The sequence below is a fragment of the Nerophis lumbriciformis genome, linkage group LG08 (genome assembly GCF_033978685.3).
Source record: "Nerophis lumbriciformis linkage group LG08, RoL_Nlum_v2.1, whole genome shotgun sequence".
In the NCBI taxonomy this organism is placed as follows: Eukaryota; Metazoa; Chordata; class Actinopteri; order Syngnathiformes; family Syngnathidae; genus Nerophis; species Nerophis lumbriciformis.
Window position 1 is genome coordinate 26,968,980 of NC_084555.2, and position 21,374 is coordinate 26,990,353.

Consider the following 21,374-nt stretch of genomic DNA (forward strand, 5'->3'; position numbering starts at 1 on the left):
ATGGGTCTGTGCGGTTCTGTGTGGACTACCGCAAGGTAAATGATGTGTCACGTTTTGACGCCTATCCAATGCCCGGTTCGACGAGCTCCTGGACCGGTTGGGCACTGCTCGTTTTTTCACGACACTGGATTTGACTAAGGGCTACTGGCAGATTCCCTTGTCTCCAGAGTCTATGGAAAAAAACGGCATTCTCCACTACGGAAGGTTTATACCAATGCGTGACCCTTCCGTTCGGCTTGTTTGGTGTGCCCGCCACATTTCAGAGACTCATGGACCAGGTACTGCGGCCCCACGCTGCATATGCTGCCGCCTATCTGGATGATGTCATCATCCAGGGGAACAGCTGGGCGGAGCATATGCAGAGAGTGGGGGCGGTACTCGAGTCCCTGAGGCGGGCGGGGCTCACCGCCAACCCGGCGAAGTGCGCGGTTGGCCAGAGGGAGGTACAGTATCTGGGGTACCACTTGGGGGGAAGGTCAGGTGCGGCCTCAGGTAGATACAACCGCAGCAGTTGCGGCCTGCCCGACCCCGAAGACGAAAAAGGAGGTGAGGCAGTTTTTAGGGTTGGTAGGCTACTACCGGAGGTTCATCCCCCGGTTTGCGGACCTGACCAGCCCACTAACTGACCTCACCCGAAAAGGTGCTCCAGATCTGGTCCAGTGGATGGGGCAGTGCCAACAGGCATTCGAGAATGTGAGGAAAGCACTTTGGGAGGAGCCGGTACTGCACATGCCTGATTTTTCTACCCATTTTGTTTGCAGACGGACGCGTTGGGCAGAGGACTGGGAGCCGTTTTATCCCAGCAGCGGGGGGGGGGACTGACCACCCGGTCCTGTACATCAGCAGAAAGTTATCGGAAAGGGAGGCCAGATACAGCACGGTGGAGAGGGAGTGCCTCGCTATCCGGTGGGCGGTCGGTGCCCTCCGGTACTATCTGCTGGGACGCCCGTTTAGCCTCTGCTCAGACCACAAGCCCCTCCAGTGGCTCCACCGCATGAAAGATGCGAACGCGCGGATCACCCGGTGGTATCTCGCTTTACAACCCTACAATTTCAGAGTGATTCTTAGGCCGGGGGCACAGATGGCCGTGGCGGACTTCCTCTCCCACTCTCAGGCGTGGGGGGAGTGGGCGCGGCCGGACAATGTCCCGGCCTAAGTCTGGCTGTGGAGGTATGTGGAAGGAGGTTGTGATCAGCGCACTGCAGGAGCAAAAGGTCACCGCCTCAGTCAATGGTGTTGAGGGCGGAGCACCATCGACTAGGGGCGGGGCATGTGTGGGACGGCGAGACACAGCTGGCAGGTGATTAGATTTCGCAGGTGGTACGCGTTAATCTAATCAGTTGTTGTCTTTAACAGTGAGCGGCCAGCGGAGGAGAGGGGTGGGAAAAACCGGAGAGACAGACATCTGAAAAGATTGTACCGGAAATAATATACATTGAATCACATGGTGATTAAAGGCTTCGTTAAACGGCACAACTGACTCCTGACGTGATATCCGGGGAACGGGTAGGGAACGACCTCTACACATTGGAACTTCAACTTTAAATAGTATCATTTGTCTAAAAAATTGTTAAAAGTAAACATCTGCATAACATTGTATCCTTAATGACATTCAAGAAAACAAAACAAAAAAGAAAGAAATAGAGAGGGGAGGCTGGAGCCTATCCGGGTGGAAGGCAGGAATAAATTCAAATTGATTTTACACTTTGACCTATAAAACAAAAATGAATTGTGTGCTAATTTTTAATCAATACAAGGAAGTTAGGATTAATGGCTACAATGAGAACGTTTTGTAGTGCACAGTTTTTGGAAGCGGGTTTTGAAGCATGATACTGATAAAGCATGTTCCTTGGGGTCACACTCAAACCCCCTGAACGCACCAGGCCCTCCCTGCCCCAGAGGGACCACCCCACTATTTGAGAAGACCTGTGTTACTCTAACACAATGCTTCTCAATTATTTGTTGTTATGCCCCCCCCCCGGCCCACCTTGGGGACATAATTGTTTCACGCTCCCCTAAATTGAAACACAATTGAAAACCTAATAATATTTCCATGTTTATTTGTACAAATTTATGAGTTGCTGGCACCAGCACCTACATGCCACCTTGCTGAAGACTTGTGTATTGTTTTCTGGTCTAATTATTATAAAACTTGAAATGATATCTGTAGTTCATGTTCGAGCAGTGTTGCCACCTAGCTGGAGGCTTGTGTATCGTTTATCCAATCAAGAATAAAAAAAGAAGCTAATAATGAATGTTCCTTGCCTCTCAGACACAAAAAGACACTTAGTTCTACCCCCTATGAGTCATTCTTCATCCAGACGGGAATATATGAACACCCCGGCAGTTGGCATCCTAATGACAGCAGACCTTGTACAGTAAGTGATGTTTTTATAATGTTTGTTGGCTCTCATGAAGTCTGCAGTGAGCAGAAATCAGTAATGAAGAAAAAAAAAAAGCAAACATCATAATGGGTTTTTTAAAATTAATGTTCTTCAAATTGATCAAAATATGTAAATATTAAATGTTATTATAAATGTGCCTGTTACTACATTACATATATACTAACATCATGTATATACATTCTTAATGGAAGTATTTGGATGTTTTTTAAGGGCTTTATAGGCAGAATTAAGTGGCTCCCATAAGCTCCATTCTAAGCGAACTTTTGAGTGCATGTATTTACTATTTAGAATGCATTAAAAGATTGTGAACGATAGGCAAAATCCCCCCAAAAAGTACTCTTCCCCTTTAAAGCAATTTTGTTTGTTGAATCACTATAACGTGTTGAGTTTCAACATGCTATGAGCATTAATGCCATGTGGCTATACTTCATGTATTTGCTAATCCTGTGCTAAAACTCACTCCTGTTACTTTCAGTCCTGTTACTCAAATGAGTCATCTTAGCCATAGGAACCTTTTACATACATGAAATCAAGTTGCATGAGCTGGGCCATTGAGTGCAATGTGTATTATCCCATTTAGAATTGAAAAAGACAAACATTCAAGGTAATTTTGAGAAAGTGGCTGCAACTTAGTGGAATGGCCGCAAATAACAAAAATATCCTAGCAATTTTTATTTTTTTGTCAGTGAACAAAAATGTTTGTCAGTGAACTGTTGTTCTTAAGGTGACTTATTCCTAAACCCCAGCCTCCTCAAAAAACAGAAACTATTAATAAATGATCACATATAGAAGAACCAGATGTCTGCTCTGCCTCTGAATTAAAGTAGCATGCAGTCTGGACAACACAAACAAAAGATTTGTAGCTGAAACAGGAAAACAAGAAGGAGAAGCATCACAGCTCTGTTTAGAATGGTGTTGTCTCTACACAAACCCACTAAACTAATCAGTTTGTTACTTTTTGTCACTTTTGTTCCCTTGTGGATGCCTGCCCATGCGCTCAGCCCTGAGGACAGAAGCTAAAAGTGAGGCTGTGCCGTGTCCACAGCCCGCCTGATTAAATCTAGGTCCCTCGCTGGCTCTCTCCATGAAAAGGAGCAGCAAGAACAAGACCTCAGCTAATCCATTACAGTAATTGATTGACAATGCATTGAAGACTGCCATGTAGGGAGCACCAATTAGAGCCCTGTCCTATTGCACTTTCAATTTGGCTTGGCACAAGGAGCCCATCATTCATTTGGAGGCATCTGTGGTTAGTATTAAGCTCATCACTGTGGAATGACTAAAAAAATAAATAAAACATCTCCTGGAAACAAACTGTAAGGAAATTAGATTTAAGTAGCCGCAACATTACGGCCATTTACACAATCTAATGAGACCCAATAAAAGAGCTGTGTCAATCATTCTTTACAAATGGTGTGACTGTAGTATGCATAGTTCTACAAATCTACACCACTGAAACTGAAAAAGGCATGGGGCCACGTTGACACATGTTGTGCTTCAAAGATGCTAAACCCAATCCAATGTAGGTCAATGTATGCTAAAATATCTGAACAAAACAGCAGCACACGTAAAGACAACAGACTGTCGCAGTTCCCATCCACCCTCGACCAAAGACGCCCTGTTATATTTTGTCTTATAAGATTGCCCTGTGGTCCCTGGTGTGTTAAGAGTGAATTTGTCCTGATAATTGCCTCCAAAACGGGACGGGCTGACAATCGTAAGTAGCCAACGCAAGGCATTTTTTTTATAGAGCACAATTCATACACAAGGCAATTCAAAGTGCTCTACAGAAAATTAAAAAAAGGAAAAACAATTCCAATTAAAATCAGAAAATGCAATCATAAAAACAATCATAAATCATATACTGTGGAAGAAATACTTTCAGTCATTATATGCACAATGAAATAAAAATGTTTTTAGCCTGGATTTGAACTTTGCTAACGTTGAGGCCTGGCTCAGATCTTCAGGATGTCTAGTCCAGATTTTAGGAGCATGAAACTGAAATGCTGTTTTACCATGTTTGGTATTGACTCTGGGCACCAGCAGGAGACCACTCCCTGAGGTTCTCAGAGCTCGAGATGGTTCATATGGCTCTAATATGTTGAAAATACTTGTAAACAAGGGGAGCTGTTTTAAAGTCTATTCTCCGAGCAACAGGAAACAGGAAGGCAGTGCAGTGACCTACGCACTGGACTAATATGGTCATATTTCCTGGTTCTATTCAGGACTAGAGCAGCAGCATCCTGGATGTACTGCAGCTGCTTTACAGCTTGTTTAGATAACCCAGTGAGAAGGCCATTACAGTAGTCTAACCTGCTGGGGACAAAGGCATGGATTAGTCTTTCTAAGTCTGATTTAGACATAATTCCACTGATTTTGGCAATGTTATTAGGTGGTAGAAAGCTGCTGATGTTATTGACTTAAATTGGCTGTTAAGGTTCAAGTCTGAGTCCATTACTACACCCAGATTTTTAACCTGATTATTAGGTTTCAGTGAAAGCGTCTCAAGGTGACTAAAAATAGTGTCATCTGCATTGTTGTGGTAGGACACATTGAAGCTGCGTATTAGCTAGCCGAGTGGCAGCATGTTCAAGTTGAACGAGTGGGTTCCCAAAATCGAGCTCTGAGGAACCCTACAAGTCATAGCCATTTGGTCAGAGGCACAGTTACCAATTTCAACAAAGTATGTCCAGGGTGTACCCTGCCTTCCGCCCGAATGCAGCTGAGATAGGCTCCAGCTCCCCCCGCGACCCCAAAAGGGACAAGCGGTAGAAAATAGATGGATGGATGTTCTGGGATCAGGATTGGACTCGAACCAGTTAAGAACAAAACCAGATATTCCCACCCAGTTTTCTAACCTTTGTAATAAGATATGGTCAATTGTGTCAAAGGCAGCGCTCAGATCCAGCTGAACCAAGACTGAGACTTTTCCTGCATCTGTGTTCAGTTGGATATAATTTGTCACCTTGATCAGCGCTGTTTCATTGCTGTGATGGGGCCTAAAGCCTGTTCGGAAAATATCATACCCAGATTTGCATATACGAGTATGCAGCTGAGATAGACTCCAGCACCCCCCGCAACCCCCGAAAGGGACAAGCGGTAGAAAATGGATGGATGGATGGAGTTCTCGGGACGCAGTTCTAAGAACTACCACACTCGAGTTTAGTTATAGGAACTACCCTTCCCCATAAGGACTTTTCCTTTTCACGTTGGCACATGGCTGGGGATGCTGGGGACCTTGGTAAGAAACATGTGTGACGCATATCCGCCTGCGACCCGTGACATAGTACTTTCGCGCCTCACCCACCACTGCAAAACAACCAACCACCTGCCCGCGAAAAGTGAACAAAGAAACAACACAAGCAAGATTGGAGACCTCGGACGCTACTGTGTTCATGATCGTCTGCTTGCAAAGAATAATAACAATGGGTGGTAAAATTTGGCATCTAATAACGTTAATGGAAGAGCACACCGAGGGTGCGAGGAATTCAGCAACAGGTATTATTTCTTCGTTTCATGGAAGACGAAAGGATAGCAACGCGCCGCAGACGAAGAAGGCGACAAGTAAGTCACTTGCTATTATTAATTACCGTATGTGCTGATTATATAGGCCTACGTATCCTATAAGTAAACATTTCAGGCGCACCGGATTATAAGGCGCGCCTTCAATGAATGGCATATTTTAAAACTTTGTTCGTATATAAGGCGCACCGCATTATAAGGCGCATAGAATAGTTGCTACAGTAGAGGCTGGGGTTACGTTATGCATCCATTAGATGGAGCTGCGCTAAAGGGAATGTCAACAAAACAGTCAGATGGGTCAGTCAAACTTTATTAATAGATTACAAACCAGCGTTCTGACAACTCTGTTCACTCCCAAAATGAATAAACAGCTGTTTTATTATTTTCCCTGAGGTAAAGTCAGTGACGTGGTGTTTTGTTTATCTTTTAACAACAGCAAGGTATAACATGTAGTGCAACATTTATATCACATAGTGGAGAGGAACTTTTTCCTGATTCAATAAACACGTAAAAAACAGTGATACTGTTACGGTAAATCAAACGTTAGTGCAATCACAATATAGTAACACTCGAAATAGTGCAGAGCAATAACAATATATCAATAACTCAACGTTGCTCAAACGTTAATGTCACACAACACAAGACACAAAATATACATGTAAAGCTCACTTTATGAAGTTATTCCTCATCCCTCGAATTCTTCTTTTTCAGTGTCCGAATTAAACAGTTGGGCGAATACGGCATCCAACGTGGGCTCTGTCTCGTCGAAGTAGTCATTAATCGAGTCAGTGTCGCTGTTGTTGTCTAGCAGTTCAGTGACAATGTTAAATTCTCTCGCTGCTGCTCTATTCCCGTGTTCTACTGCGTGACTGATCGTCTTAAGTTTAAACTCTGCGTCATAAGCGTGTCTCTTAACAGGAGCCATTTTGGGGTCTTTACATAAACAAACAAATGGAAATGAAATGGCACGCCTCGCGCAGTCATATATCCCAGCATGCACCGTGCGCTTCTTCTTCTATGGGGGAAAATGAAGTCGCCGGCTGCTTACCGTAGTTGCGATTGATTGATTGATTGAAACTTTTACCTGTTGGAGGCTCAATATTGGTCCATATATAAGGCGCACCGGGTTATAGGGCGCACTGTCAGCTTTTGACAAAATTGGAGGTTTTTAGGTGCGCCTTATAGTGCGGAAAATACGATACATAAGTACTCACAGCCTTTGCGCAATACTTTGTTGATGCACCTTTGGCAGCAATTACAGCCTCAAGCCTTTTAGAATACGATGTTACAAGCTTGGCACACCTATCTTTGGGCAGTTTCACTCATTCCTCTTGAATGCAGCACCTCTCAAGCGCCATCAGGCTGGATGTGAAGCGTTGGTTTTAATCAAGGATGTCTTTTTACATTGCTGCATTCATCTTAGTCCAGTCAGAGAGGTGACCAAGAACCCGATGGTCACTCTGTCAGAGCTACAGAATTCCTCTGTTGAGAGAAGAGACCCTTCCAGAAGGACAACCATCTATGCAGCAACCCACCAATCAGGCCTGTATGGTATAGTGGCCAGACGGAAGCCATTTCTTAGTAAAAAGTATGGAGAGAAAGTGAAGCGCTGTAAATACTTTCCGAATGCACGGTCCTTTGGTCAAAATTTTGCATAGATTATGTTTTAAAGACCATTTTCAAGCCGCTTTCTGACTGTTTCTCATGATGTGCTGTTTCTGTAGGCAGTCTTATATACATGGCTCCACTTTCACAGCGTCTTCCACCGCCATTTGTATTGTAGTTTTTAGCGGTTACAGTGAGTCTACTGACAAATTAACTTTACTCTACTTTGTATTAGAAATGGCAACAGTCTTCTATTTGTGCAATACACAGCCTCATCCAATGCAAGCTAATACGTCGTACTTATTATGCCAAGGTTCAACTAGCTCGGATGTACGATAGAATATCTGAATCGTGTGATCGGTGTCAACAGTCTCCAGCTAACTTAATACATATGTTTAATACTTTGTCTTTGGTAATTGGTGAAAGGATCAAACCGAATCCTCTAAGTGGAGTATTTGGGGTAGCTCCTCTGTTATCTTCTCTCAGCAAATCCAAAAAGCATCTGGTGACATTCACTACTTTTTTTTTTTTGCTAGAAGGCTAATTGTGCTTAACTTGAAGGCTGCAGTGCCTCCCTACCACACCTGCTGGATCAGAAAAAAAAAATTTTAATTGGAAAACATAGGCTGACATTGAATGGTTGTTCTGTAATATTTTAAGAAGTATGGGGTAATTTCTTAAAATATCTAAGGGAGGCTGATCTCCAGTTTGGCCCGATTGAGACGTGGTTAAATTGTGGATGGATGATGAGCCTTTTGTTTGCTTTTGCGTATTGCTGCACCATGTTGGAGCCATTCCAAAGTGCAGCTGTGTGTGACTTTATATCAACATTTGCCTGTAACGTAGCAACGTGTCATCAAAGAGTAAAAATGCATTTATTTTAATATGCATCATAACAAAACCCATCCATCCACCCATCCATTTTCTACCGCTTGTCCCGTTCGGGTTCGCGGGGGGTGCTGGAGCCTATCTCAGCTGCATTCGGGCGGAATGCGGTGTACACCCTGGACAAGTCGCCACCTCATCACAGGGCCAACACAGATAGACAGACAACATTCACACTCACATTCACACACTACGGCCAATTTTAGTGTTACCAATCAACCTATCCCCAGGTGCATGTCTTTGGAGGTGGGAGGACCCGGTAATATTAAAAAAATGGATAGATGTTGATAGTCGAACTCACACTGACTGGTATAAACAAGCTATGGAAATTATATCAGTAGAAAAAAATGCATTTAGTTTAGATAATAATGAGTCATATGTTGGAATATGGGATCCATTATTTAAATTTGTTTTAACTAATAAATTAACCTAAAATATGACTTATTTTATCTTTGTGTAAAATATTGGACACAATATGTTGTCAAGCTTATGAGATGCGTTGCAAGTGTGACACTATTGTTAATTTTTTTAATGTTTTTATTTTATTTTTTATAAATGGCTGTGATGATAATGTAAGTGAGGGATTTCTAATCACTGCTATGTTGGAATGATTATTAATATTAATACTGTTGTTGATATTATTAATTTTTGTTTGACTACTGTTGGATTGTTTTGTGTAATTTTTGTGTGTCTTCTCAATTGCTCTGTTGATTGCTATTCTGAATGTTGCTGGGCTGGGTTTGGTTTTGGAATTGTATTATTATGGTATTATTGTGTATTATTTTGTTGGACTGATTAAAAAAAAAAAAAAAAAAAAAAAAAAAAATATATATATATGCCTGTACTTATTTTACTGATGATATACTGCATATATTTTGGGAGGGTGGGAGAAAAAAAAAAAGCACATTTGATTTGTATTGTATTTCTGTTAACTATGTGTCAAAAAAATTCAGTCAACAAATACTTTAAAAAAAAAAAAAAAAAAAAAAAGGCAACAGATGCATGTGCATGTATGAGCCAGACTTCTCCACAACAAGATAGTGGAAAATAACAATTTTATTTACTATAGCGTCGGACTAAATGCGGACCCGTGCAAACCCTATATGGATAATCTGCTAACATCACACTTGGGGGAAAAAAGGGCTTGTTTCCCAGACGTATACAAGAAGGCAAGATTGTTTTGTAAATATCTCCGCAATGCATCCATGGTTGGACTTCAAATTCTTGGTACTTATGCAGAAATACAAAACTATAGGTCCTAATAGGTAATAAAAGTTGGTTATGTACAATAAGGCCCCTTTAAGATCCAGCAAATACCCTGATTAATGACTTTAGTTCATTTCTAGAGTGTGTCAAGGGTACGGTGGCTGATAGAAACGTAGAAATTATGCAAAACTAAATACACACCAACACAATAAAAAAAATGCGACTGGGGAAATGTGGCAAAACAAAGGAAAAAGAAAATCAAATCTGGGCTGCAACAATTACAAGTAAAAAAGTTTAATTAAACAGGGAAAAAAACATCAAAAGGTAGCAAACAGCCGGCTAGTGCAGAGTGTAATGTGGCAGCAAGGCATGCAGCACAAAGGCACACAACACCCTAAACAATATTCCAGGTGAACCAGAGAGGTCTTAAATAGGCCTAATTACCAACTGAAAACAGGTGAGCCAGAGGGAAACAGAACATAAAATAGAGGTGCAGAGAACCCTATCGGCACTAAGAAGAAACTACAATAAAATTACAAAGTGAAAGCACCAGGACAAGAAATAATACAGAACACAGGAAAATAACTAACCAGGTCCAAACCGTCATGTGGAATCACGACGAATTAAGTCGATTAAATTGATTTGTTTGATTAGAAAAAACTTTGATTTATATTCTGTCATTTAATGAGTGTAACTAATAAGAATAAATATAAAATCCGGACCTCATGGAGTGCCTGGAACTTTAAATACACAGACATAGTTTTGGTATGGTTGCTGCAATAGAGCGCACAGGTGTGTGTGTGGACTGAACAGCAGAGATTTTCTTTACATTTTTGTTAATACAAATATTTTAAAAAGTGAAGGTTAAGGGATTCAGAAAAAAGTGTTTATTTTAACTATTTTCCCTAAAATAGCCATTCGGGCTATGAAGTGTGTTATATCTGATTACTCGATTAATCGGACAAACTAATCGATAGATTACACGATTACTAAAGTAATCAATAGCCGCAACCCTAATCGAATCACATAAATACTGCAAGATCAAAAACAAATGCAAAAAAATGGCAAAAACACACAAACCCCCAAAAAACATGCAAGAAATCCTGCAATTTCACAAAACAAAACAGTTAAAAGAGTAGGTCTGTCTCTCCTGCCAGACCTATATGATAAATAAATTATTTGCTCTATAATATCGTAAAACATTTCTACCTTTTTATTCAATCCCATCAAAAGTCAGCCTAGGTTTCTTTGGACATCCCGCTCATGTCTGTAAAGGTCTGGTCTCCACTGGTAGCCTGGAAAACATCCAATTTGTTCCTTGATCTTGCAGCATTTCTTTCATGCAGGTGTTTTCAGTTTCAGATCATTTCTGTGTTTGGAACATTTGGACTTTACGTTATTGTCTCTTTCGAGTGAACGACAAGAACCGATCCGCAGTTGCGAGCTTTTCGTTTGCTAGCTATTTTTAAGCCACCTGACTGCACTGGAGTCACACCAACTGAAAAAATCAAAATGACTTAAGAGTCAAAAGAAACGTAACAACATTTGTATGCACTTTTCCGTTTCTTTTTTTTTTTTTATGAATTTGTTAAGTAGGGTCATCCCTCGCCACATTGCGCGTAAAAGTATTGCGGCTTCACCACATCACATATTTTTTTGCTTTTTATTTATTTCACTACCTAAATAAAGCATTTTCATGAATAACAAATAAACAAAATACTAAACAAACTAAATACACTAAAAGTGCCAATACACTATGAGACCAAAACAATGAGAACATGCTGTTCAGTATTGTGGCCACTGATTGGCTCAGCCTATAGGGAGCATTACTATATTGGAAAAAATTGTGTAAAAGTGACTAAAGGCTTTTATTTTATGTGCTCTCATATGGTTGAACAAAATATTTAGAGGGTATAGGCAAACAATAGAAGTGCAACTTTGGGCACCTCACAATTCGATTTGATCCCAATCCTTGGGGTGAAGATTAGGTCCAGTATCGATTCTCGATTCAACACGATCCTATTATTTGGTATTTGAATTATAATAAAATTCTCAAAACAGGTTTCATGTAACAAAAGCTCCTCTCTGGTGCTGAGGTACAACTTATATACGCGCAATTTTAGCATAAAAAACCCCTTTTAAAATGGTATTTATTTTTTATTTTAATCAATCGAATAAAATATAATAGAGCAACACAAACTCCAACCCAAACACAGCTTTACAATACTTGGGTAGAAATTTACAAACAATTGAGAACACATACACATACAATACAAAAAAAAGTACAACCAAAAAATTGGTCAAAGCAACATCATGCTTAATGTTTTTTTTTTACCAAAACATGTATTCTTTAAAAAATAATAAATATCCATCCATCCATTTTCTACCGCTTATTCCCTTCGGGGTCGCTGGAGCCTATCTCAGCTACAATCGGGCGGAAGGCGGGGTACACCCTGGACAAGTCGCCACCTCATCGCAGGGCCAACACAGATAGACAGACAACATTCACACTCACATTCACACATTAGGGCCAATTTAGTGTTGCCAATCAACCTATCCCCAGGTGCATGTCTTTGGAGGTGGGAGGAAGCCAAAGTACCCAGAGGGAACCCACGCAGTCACGGGGAGAACTTGCAAACTCCACACAGAAAGATCCCGAGGCCGGGATTGAACTCACGACTACTCAGGACCTTCGTATTGTGAGGCAGACGCACTAACCCATCTGCCACCATGCTCCCCCATAATAAAATAATAAATATAACAAACAAAAAAAGGAAAATCTTTTTTTTTTATCGCTTCTTGAAAATTATGAATTGAATCAGAATCGGTATAAATAAAAATCACAATTTGTATGTGAATCGACTTTTTTAACCATCATTAATAATCTTTTTTTTTTTTTAATCTCTCGCTATTAAAATAGAGTTGATTTGCATGGAGGATATTTGCAGCCTCTGTAAATTTTTGTATGCCACACAATTTCTTAGGTGGGAGAAAATTCAAAATAAGGATCTCACTGTCAAAGCACGAACCAAATAAAATTATTATTAATGTTTTTGAATATTTCCTACAAATACATTGGTGAACATGTAGCTAGCAATGAGTATAGGCATTGAATAAAAACGAGTAGGTTCTGAAAATATTTCGAAAAAAAATATGAAAAGGGGTATGATTAAAGAAGTTCTTCTTCCTATGCTCCTTTTTGGACGTGCTGTAATGAAACGGGAAATATGTGATGCATTACATTGTATCAAATGCATGTTCGAAATAAACTGAAACTGAAGTGGACTGAACTGAACAAGAAAACAGAACCAAGTCATAATTTCCATCTTTACAGAACGAAGGCTCACAAAAAATGAACTTTGGCCACCATTAGTGGAAGTCAATTTGTATTGTGGCAGCTATAGCTCGAAACAATGTCGTCTGTACAACAACCCCACGCGATTTACTGAGGGCTTTTACAAATGTTTACACAACACATGATTAAAACGTTGTATTAACAATTTAAAAGATGTACCTTCAAAAGTAGCAATTAAAGTGAAGTCAGCCGAGAGGCAAAAAAAGGGAAAAGCAGGATGACAACAGGCTGGAGAGATGGCTGCTAGCTGGCAGCTGTATGCTAATTAGGCGCCCTCGCTTCCCGTACTCGCCCGGCAGCACGCGCCACTGAGCAAATATTGCGCATGCGCACTGGTAGCCGAGGCCTCACGCGCACGGTGGAAAGGGGAACTCGTTAAAATACCATCAAAGTCTCAATAAAACTATGATACATTTACATGGCAAACATATGTACATGATAGTTGTAGTAGAAAGAAAATGCAGGGGGGAAAAAAGTTACAAATAGGGAAATATATTTCGATAAGAGCACTGCCAAAAAACAAACAATGCAAATAAAAAAAATGTAAGCATAAGTTAACAGCAAACTAAGGAAAATAGCAGTGTGTGCCACAGGCAGGTGTGACACACACACACACACACACACACACACACACACACACACACACACACACACACACACACACACACACACACACACACACACACACACACACACACACACACACACATAGGGGCCCATTGAGAGGAAGGCGCACAGGCCTGCAGGCTCACCGATTGTGTAATTATTTGACTTGGTCATACTGCAGCTTTATGCAAATGAGGGGAACAATGTACGACGATGGAGATTAATTCCTCCCCGGTCTGCCGACTGAAAGGGAAAAAGAATGCAGGACTCTGCCAAGTGGCGCACTGATGCAGCCTATATGGCTTTTATGTGGCGAAATGTTTTTTGAAATGAATAAAACGAAATGAAAAAAAAATGTACACGTTGGGGGAGGAGACTATACTCGTGTGGGCTTGTGCAAAGTCAGCATTTAAAAGATTTATAAACTTTACGGAGCAAATTTGTTTTATTTATGTCACATTTGGAGCAGATTGCTAAGTGCACGCGCGAGCACACAAAACAAGTCAAGGATATTTTAAAGACGCGCAGACGTGACCATTGTGCACAAAGGCCAGAGGGTCTTCTTATTACTTATGTATGCAGCGAGATGTCTGATTTATAGGTGGGGTTAAACTACCGAGAAAGACACGCGTCCTTTAAAAAAAAAATAAAAAAAAAATAAAAAAGGCCCCTCCTCCCCAATTATAAAAAGGTCAATAAAAGTAGTTTGATATACAAGCTCGTGCGTAAAAGTGGAAATCTGCAACAACAACAAAATAATATTTTCATGTTTGTTATGTTAGATGTTTCCTTTAACCCCCCCCCCCCTTTTTTTTCTCTCCCAAAATGAGAGCCACAAAGCCACGGCACGTGTGCATTTGTATAGGGAGCCATCAGACCGTAAAAAGAGGAGGGGTCCCCGGCGTGTGCCTGCGTCTGGGAGGGGCAGGGCGCGCACATTAATGCAATAAACCGCCATTGCATCTGCTGAGCTATCTGCACATCCTCCAACGAAATCCAGCAAAGCAGGGCTGAGGGGGGGTGGGGGGGTCTGGACCCTCCCTCCCACACGCCACTCCCGGCCTCTGATTGGTCGGGGATGCTGCGAGAACAATAGCATCATTCCGGCATAAAAAGAGTGCAGCTATGCCTCGGAGACGAAAACAGCACCAGAAGGGTCCATAGAGCGGGGGAGGTTAAAAAACAAAACAACAACAAAAAAAAACAAGGTGTTGTTATTTTCCAACCATCCGCAATCCTCCAAGTGCCTTCACGCGCCGCTCCCGACTATACAAGATGCCCAAAGGATTCCTGGTGAAAAGAAACAAAAAGTGCGCGCATGTTTCCTACAGGACTCGGCCGGAAGAGGATGACTTCCAGGAGCCCGGCCAAAGCCAAGCTGCCTTCCCGGGTCAGATGCAGCCTTCCCTGCCGGTGTGCGCAGCATCCGAGGCGGCAGCCGCATCCCCGGTGCCAAAAACAGAGAAGCCGGCCCAGTTCGGTAACCCCGGGACGGCGTGCCAGGCCTTGTACAGCCCGACCCGGCCCGTCAGCAAGGAGCATTTATTCGAGCGAAGTTTCAATCTGGGCTCACCCATTTCCGCTGAGTCATTCCCGACACCGGCGTCTCTCTCCGGGTTGGACCACCTCCTTTACGCGCCGGTGGATTTGAAGATCGGAACCAGCAACAGCAGCCGGAGCGGAACCACCAGTAGTCACATTAATAGTAGCATCGGGAGTGCTGTGCCGGTACCGAGCAACCGCGCGACCACCAAAAGACCCGCACCGGACAAACCCAAAGCCGCCGCCAAGAAACCCAAAGCCATCCGAAAGCTCAACTTTGAAGACGAGATGACCACGTCGCCGGTGCTCGGGCTGAAAATCAAAGAAGGTCCGGTGGAGGTCAAGCCCGGAACCAACAAGCCTTTAGGGGAGTTCGTGTGTCAGCTCTGCAAGGAGGCGTACGCGGATCCCTTCTCCCTGGCGCAGCACAAGTGCTCCCGGATCGTCCGAGTCGAGTACCGGTGTCCCGAGTGCGATAAGATGTTCAGCTGCCCCGCCAACCTCGCATCGCATCGCCGCTGGCACAAGCCCAGAACCGGGCAAGCGGCGCCGGGCGTCAAACCCGCCTCAGAAGAATTAGCCAAAGACGCCATCAGCGACCGAGACACCCCGAGTCCGGGTCTGTCCGAGTCCGGGTCCGAAGACGGCTCGTATGATTGCCACTTCTGCGGGAAGAGGTTCAAGCGCCAGGCGTACCTAAGAAAACACATCATGGGACACCAAGTCCTGCAGAAGAAAGTTCTAGAAGTCGAGCCGGTTCCGGTTCCGTCGTCCTCCGCAGAGGACGCCTCAAACCAAAGCCCCCTCAACCTGAGCCCCGTCGACCGCTTGCTGTGTCCCGTGTGCGGGGAGAGCTTCACCAGCAAGGCGGGCCAGGAGCGGCACCTCCGGCTCATGCATTCTTCCCAGACCTACCCGTGCAAGTACTGCCCCGCCACACTCTACAGCTCCCCGGGACTCACCCGCCACATCAACAAGTGCCACCCGTCGGAGAACCGCCAGGTGATTCTGCTCCAAATGCCGGTGAGGCCCGCCTGCTGAACACAGAACTCGTTGTGCCTTTGGGGAGGAAAAAAAAAAAAAAGTTTGTATGTTATGAGTTTCCCCCATCATGCCAATCAGTGATTGTTCCAATATTTCATATATTTTGAGATATTTCTCAAAATGAGCTTATATAGTTTGACTGTTATAAAAGGGTATTTTTCTAGGACAGCACATGTACTCAATGATAGCTTCTAGACCTAAGAAATGTTTTCTTCAGAAAAAAAAAAGAAAGAAAAAAAAAGATCACTGTAGCTTTTTGTTGGTAAAAAGACAACAAGAAAGTGTCTTAATAAAAGTGTGACTGAAGGATTGTTGTTAAAGTAGAACCACAAATGCCTTTAGTGTAGTTCATATTCATCCAAATCCTGCTGTACACCTGCCTTAAAGAGTCAACATTTTTCTTTTCAATGCTGGCACATTTTATTATTATCATCATAATTGAAGATTGTTGCAATATTTTTGTCATCATATTTATTTATTTATTCTTAATTATTTTATGTAACTTATTGTTGTTTGTTGTAACTTTTTGTTGTATAGCCAAATTTCTTCTTTTTTTAAATTGTCCAATTTATGAGTTGTGATAAAGTGTCGTGGTCGGCTTTTAATCATCAATCTTCACAGCTCTTGGAAAAAAAAGAAGAAAAAAAACGCAAAGCTCTTAACTTAGATGCAATCTTTTTTAAGGACGTTATTTTTCCTAAATGTTGGCTTTTATAGCGCTTTGATTGTATGTGTATATTGTTGTTGTCTATGGAAAAAAAGTGATAATAAAAAATATTTTCAAAATGAAACTTTGGTCTCTTTTCACTTCTAAATAATAGCAACAAAATATATTTAAAAAACAACCTCACATATCTTGGGTGTTTTTGCAAGAATTTAAAGATGACACTTTTGTAAACAAGCCGATTAAAATGATTAGACTCGGTTAAAAAGTTGAATAAATAAACTATTGGTGCATCTTAACAAATCAGAATTGATTTTAAAAAGTTCACTTAAAAATATCCTATGAATTCAGCAGCGGAAAATAATTCAAAGAAATTGACTTTGTAATCAAATTGATGATTACACCTCACAGATTTAAAACGCCAAGTTGAAAACAATTTAAAAAAGTTTAGCATTGCAAACTACTGGTTTTGTGCTTATTTAATACGAACTAAATAAAAAAAAACGAATTAGCCTTTGATTAGCCTGCGTATAACTCAAATCTGAAGTCATAACTTTTTCCTCTGTATTCAAATATTTATTTATGATGCACTTGTATGAATTAGGTATACAATAATCCAGATATACAACAGGAAGTGTGATGTACGAAAAAAGCTATTTTAAGCAGGAAATATATTAGAAGGCCTATGCAAATAAATATAATACATATATTTGAATGTATATATACATATATATATACACACACTTATATGTATATTGTATATATATATATATATACACACACACACTTATAAGTATATTGTATATATATACATATATATATACACACTTATATGTATATTGTATATATATATATACATATATATATACACACTTATAAGTATATATATATATATATATATATATATATATATATACACACTTATAAGTATATATATATATATATATATATATATATATACATACACACACTTATAAGTGTGTGTATATATATATATATATATATATATATATATGTATATATATACATATATATATATATATATATATCCAGCGTAACTTGCAGCTCTAGTGGCCCAATAGAGAGTGCAGCACTTAATGGCTATTGATAAATGTAGTCCTTACTATAATATCAGGACATGACAGGAGGACAAAGACTTGTTGGATTAGAAGTCACCTCAGTGCAGTAAAACATCTGCTTTGGAAAAATCATGCAGCTCAGTTTTTGGCAGCTAATTTAATGTGTGTGTCAAGTAACCTGCAGAACCTGTAAGTCATTTGCAAGTTGTGATTAATACTCGATTATTGCCTCTGGAGGTGTCTCATCGAAAATGACTCTTTAGCATGAAGTGATGGGGGGGGGGGGGGGGGGGGGGGTCATCATCCAGTAGTGTAACTTATGAAATCATATACTGGCAGAGAAGCGCTCAGAGGGTCCAGGACATGCAGCCCTAAATCGAGGGTCCAGGACATGCAGCCCTAAATCTCCTACCAAGGAGTGAAAATGAGGTAACATAGGGCGCTTTCTCCCACTGCGTTTTAGGGCTCAAATTACGGTCAAGTGCTTTTCTGGCTTCTTATGTGTAAAAAGGCGAGGCGGTGCACCTGAAGGTGCTGCAGCCATTGCACCTGCACCTCCCAGCGAGGCTCCATTATGCAGGGCCTCGTCTAAACGGGGCTGAACAGCAGGGGAGACAGATGGGCGCAGGGTCAGGTTACCCCTTGCTGCTGCTGCTGGGCCGGGTCAGAAAGCTCATGGTGACAGCCTACAACACACACACACACTCTCACACACTAAAGCTGCAAACCAGAGGTTACACAACATCATCATCTTTGAAGGAAGAGAAAGAAAGACATACAATTTAAAACTGCATTTAATGAAATGTTCCAATGTTTACATTTCTAATAAAGGTAGCAAGCCGTTAAAAACAATTTGATATGTTGATGCTAAAATCCTCCACTTTTTTTCCCTTGGAAATCCCTGCTCGCTCTTGTATGTATAAAAAAGATAATATTACAGGCGTTCGTATATTTATATTAAAGTTCAAATTTGACGCGATGTACAAGGAAGGCTAAAAAGGAGAACTAACCTCCAATCAATTTAATCACAAAAGACATTTGCTTTCATCTTGGTCCACCTGTAATGACTATAGTGCACAGACATCATCACTTTGCTACAATCTTTAGATTCAAGTGGAGTAAAAACCCTTAATGTGACCGACATCTACTGTACACTGTAAAAATGTACCATGATATACAGTATTTCTTTCCCCACAGTAAAACACTGTAATCAAAAGTTACTGGAAGATTGCGACACATGACTGTAAAAATTACAATAACCTTGTATTTCACAGCAATTAACTGTTATTTTCACAGTAAAAATGCCGTAATTAAAAGTTACTGTAACATTACAACACATGATTGTAAAAATTACGATGCCCTTATTTCACAGTAAAATACTGTAATCAGAAGTTACCCTAACATTACAACACGACTGCAAACATGACGATACCCTTATTCCGCAATAAAATGCTGTAATCAAGTTACTGCGACATTACAACACATGCCTGTAAAAAAATGACCCTTCTCTTCACAGCAATTAACTGTGATTTCACAGTAAATGCTACTGTGAAAGTAACGCAATTATTAGCCAGTAATTTGCTGTGAATTTACAATGAACATTTTTACAGTGTAGACATTCTTCCAAACAGAAGACGCACAAACATTGTGTAGCTGCTGTTTGCATCCCACATGAGCAAACACAACAGGTGAGACGAGCGAGGAGGAGCAGTGGAAAAGTAAGGCATTTTAATGCGACCACATGGGGATAAGGTTGCAGTCCGGGCGGAAGTCCTCAGAGGGCACCTATGTATGTATGTGGGGGAATCACCTGGCTGCCATGGCAACATGAGCAGCTTGGGGAGAGGCGAGAGTGCCAGCTTGGCCGTTGCTAGGAGAGTTGTGGGAGCTCACCTCAGGCATCCCGAGTCAAACTCAACCTGGCGGCGAGACGGGGGAAAAGGGGATCATGGGAATGGGGAGGAGACGGAGCCACTTGATTCCGTTCACAGGTGAAGACAAAAAGGGAAAAGCGCAGCACCTACAATTAAGAGAACCCTGCCATTGGAAATCCATCTGCTGTTGTTTTTGTTGTGGGGTCACAGGGGATGCAAACACAGTCGTGACAAAAGGGCGTCCGTGTTTTGTCTCACACGGAGGACAAGACGTTACACAGGCACTGGGAGAAAATGTCTCACACACAATGTGCACACACACAAACACACTCATCAGTGCTTGGTGCTAAGATTCACCTGAGGCTCTTGCAGTAGTTTTACAATACACACCAACACAACATTAACAAGAATTCATCAAATAGGACTCTCTATTTATATTGAAGAAACACAAGGGGGAAATTAAATTCATATAGGGAAGAAGAAAGAGTGCACAGAAAAAAATAAAAACAATAAAAATCAATGGCCGGAATGTTGGAATGTCGATGTCAGAGGACAGGGAAACTAATCGAGGAGGAAAGAGACAGGAGGGACTTATTCAATTACCGGACACGAGCCTATGTTAACAACATCACAATGCAATTACAAACGCAGTCTTTTCTCATTCCAGCATAGTTGCATAAATCAAACCATGACAAAATCTATTTGAATCCGTTTAAAAAGGAAATTTAGAGTGGTTAAAAAAAGGAAAAAGAATCCCAGCAAACTTTTCAGTTCCACTCAAGTTAGAAAGATGTCACCGATTGCCCACTCTGTCTTTAAAAACTGCATGTGCTGCTACTTCACTTGTTGGCAGCTGGTGCCGAGGGCCCCACTTTGCACAAGGGGCACGTTCGACACGAATGCAAAAAAGGAAAAGAGCGAGGCGGATTGGTTTATAAATGAAAGACAAGCTGATCTATGTCATCAGTGCTGTTACATTAAGAGTTGCAATAAAGGAGTCCCATTTCCAAGAAAGTGCTCTTCCCCCAATGCATTAGAGGAGACAACAGTAAAAAAAAAAAAGAAAAAAGACACTTCTCATATTTCCAAAAGACACCACAGTCAAAGTGGCTGAATGCAAGGCTCGTGTTGGTCTTAGAGGGAATGCCCAAACAAATTGACACTTAAATTAAACATTGCATTACCCTCCAGTTATGCGTGAGATTAAAAACAAACAAGCTACCAAGCTCTTGCAGTCGCCGCTCTTCAAGAATGACAATGCCGCACTTGAACATTTAATTGGACGATTTGCTTATCGCACTCGCCGATCTGCGAAGTTTTCCAGAAACTCGGTTCCTTGCGGCGCGGGGCATGCTGGGAGAAACCTGGTCAACAGGGTCTGTCGATGATGCAGTAGTGGCGGAGACTTCGGTGTTTGTGCTGCTGGAGAGGGAACCTGCAGGTGACATGTTTGCAAAACAAGGGACAGTTTTTAAAAAACTAAAGTTGATGATTGGAGAAAGAGCAGTGGCAAACATGATATGATTGGTCAACTGATCTCTGAGGACATTTTCATGCATGCATTTGCCCTTCAAACCAAAATGTTCC

The 21,374-nt window shown here is 41.5% G+C and overlaps 3 protein-coding genes across 10 annotated transcripts in view; 1 reads left to right on the forward strand and 2 right to left on the reverse strand.

The window, feature by feature from the left end:
- The window catches only part of gale (UDP-galactose-4-epimerase), a 64,637-nt gene extending 51,363 nt beyond the window's left edge, over positions 1-13,274 (reverse strand). The window contains exons 1-2 of one of the 2 annotated variants that reach the window (XM_061968579.1): positions 13,138-13,186; positions 10,833-10,918 (exon numbers count right to left, since the gene is read on the reverse strand). The gene's annotated coding sequence lies outside the window, so the exon portion shown is untranslated. Of the gene's footprint in view, positions 1-10,832; positions 10,919-13,137 lie in introns of both variants that reach the window. The other variant, XM_061968578.1, reaches the window with a different exon arrangement.
- Positions 13,275-14,768: 1,494 nt separating this feature from the next.
- On the forward strand, positions 14,769-16,961 carry insm1b (insulinoma-associated 1b). The gene has a single exon (XM_061968581.2). The coding sequence runs from the start codon at positions 14,860-14,862 to the stop codon at positions 16,165-16,167; it is 1,308 nt and encodes a 435-aa protein (XP_061824565.1). The 5' UTR covers positions 14,769-14,859; the 3' UTR covers positions 16,168-16,961.
- Positions 16,962-18,689: 1,728 nt separating this feature from the next.
- ralgapa2 (Ral GTPase activating protein catalytic subunit alpha 2) overlaps positions 18,690-21,374 on the reverse strand; it is a 273,154-nt gene continuing 270,469 nt past the window's right edge. For 5 of the 7 annotated variants that reach the window (XM_072913656.1, XM_072913661.1, XM_072913662.1 and 2 more), the window contains one exon: positions 18,690-21,222. In XM_072913656.1, coding sequence (XP_072769757.1) covers positions 21,062-21,222 — 161 coding nt within the window. In that variant the 3' untranslated portion in view covers positions 18,690-21,061. The remainder of the gene's footprint in view (positions 21,223-21,374) is intronic. The other 2 variants (XM_072913659.1, XM_072913657.1) reach the window with 1 other exon arrangement.

Bases quoted from the DNA above. Each gene is read 5' to 3' on its own strand.
- insm1b (XM_061968581.2), top strand. From the start codon at position 14,860: ATGCCCAAAGGATTCCTGGTGAAAAGAAACAAAAAGTGCGCGCATGTT.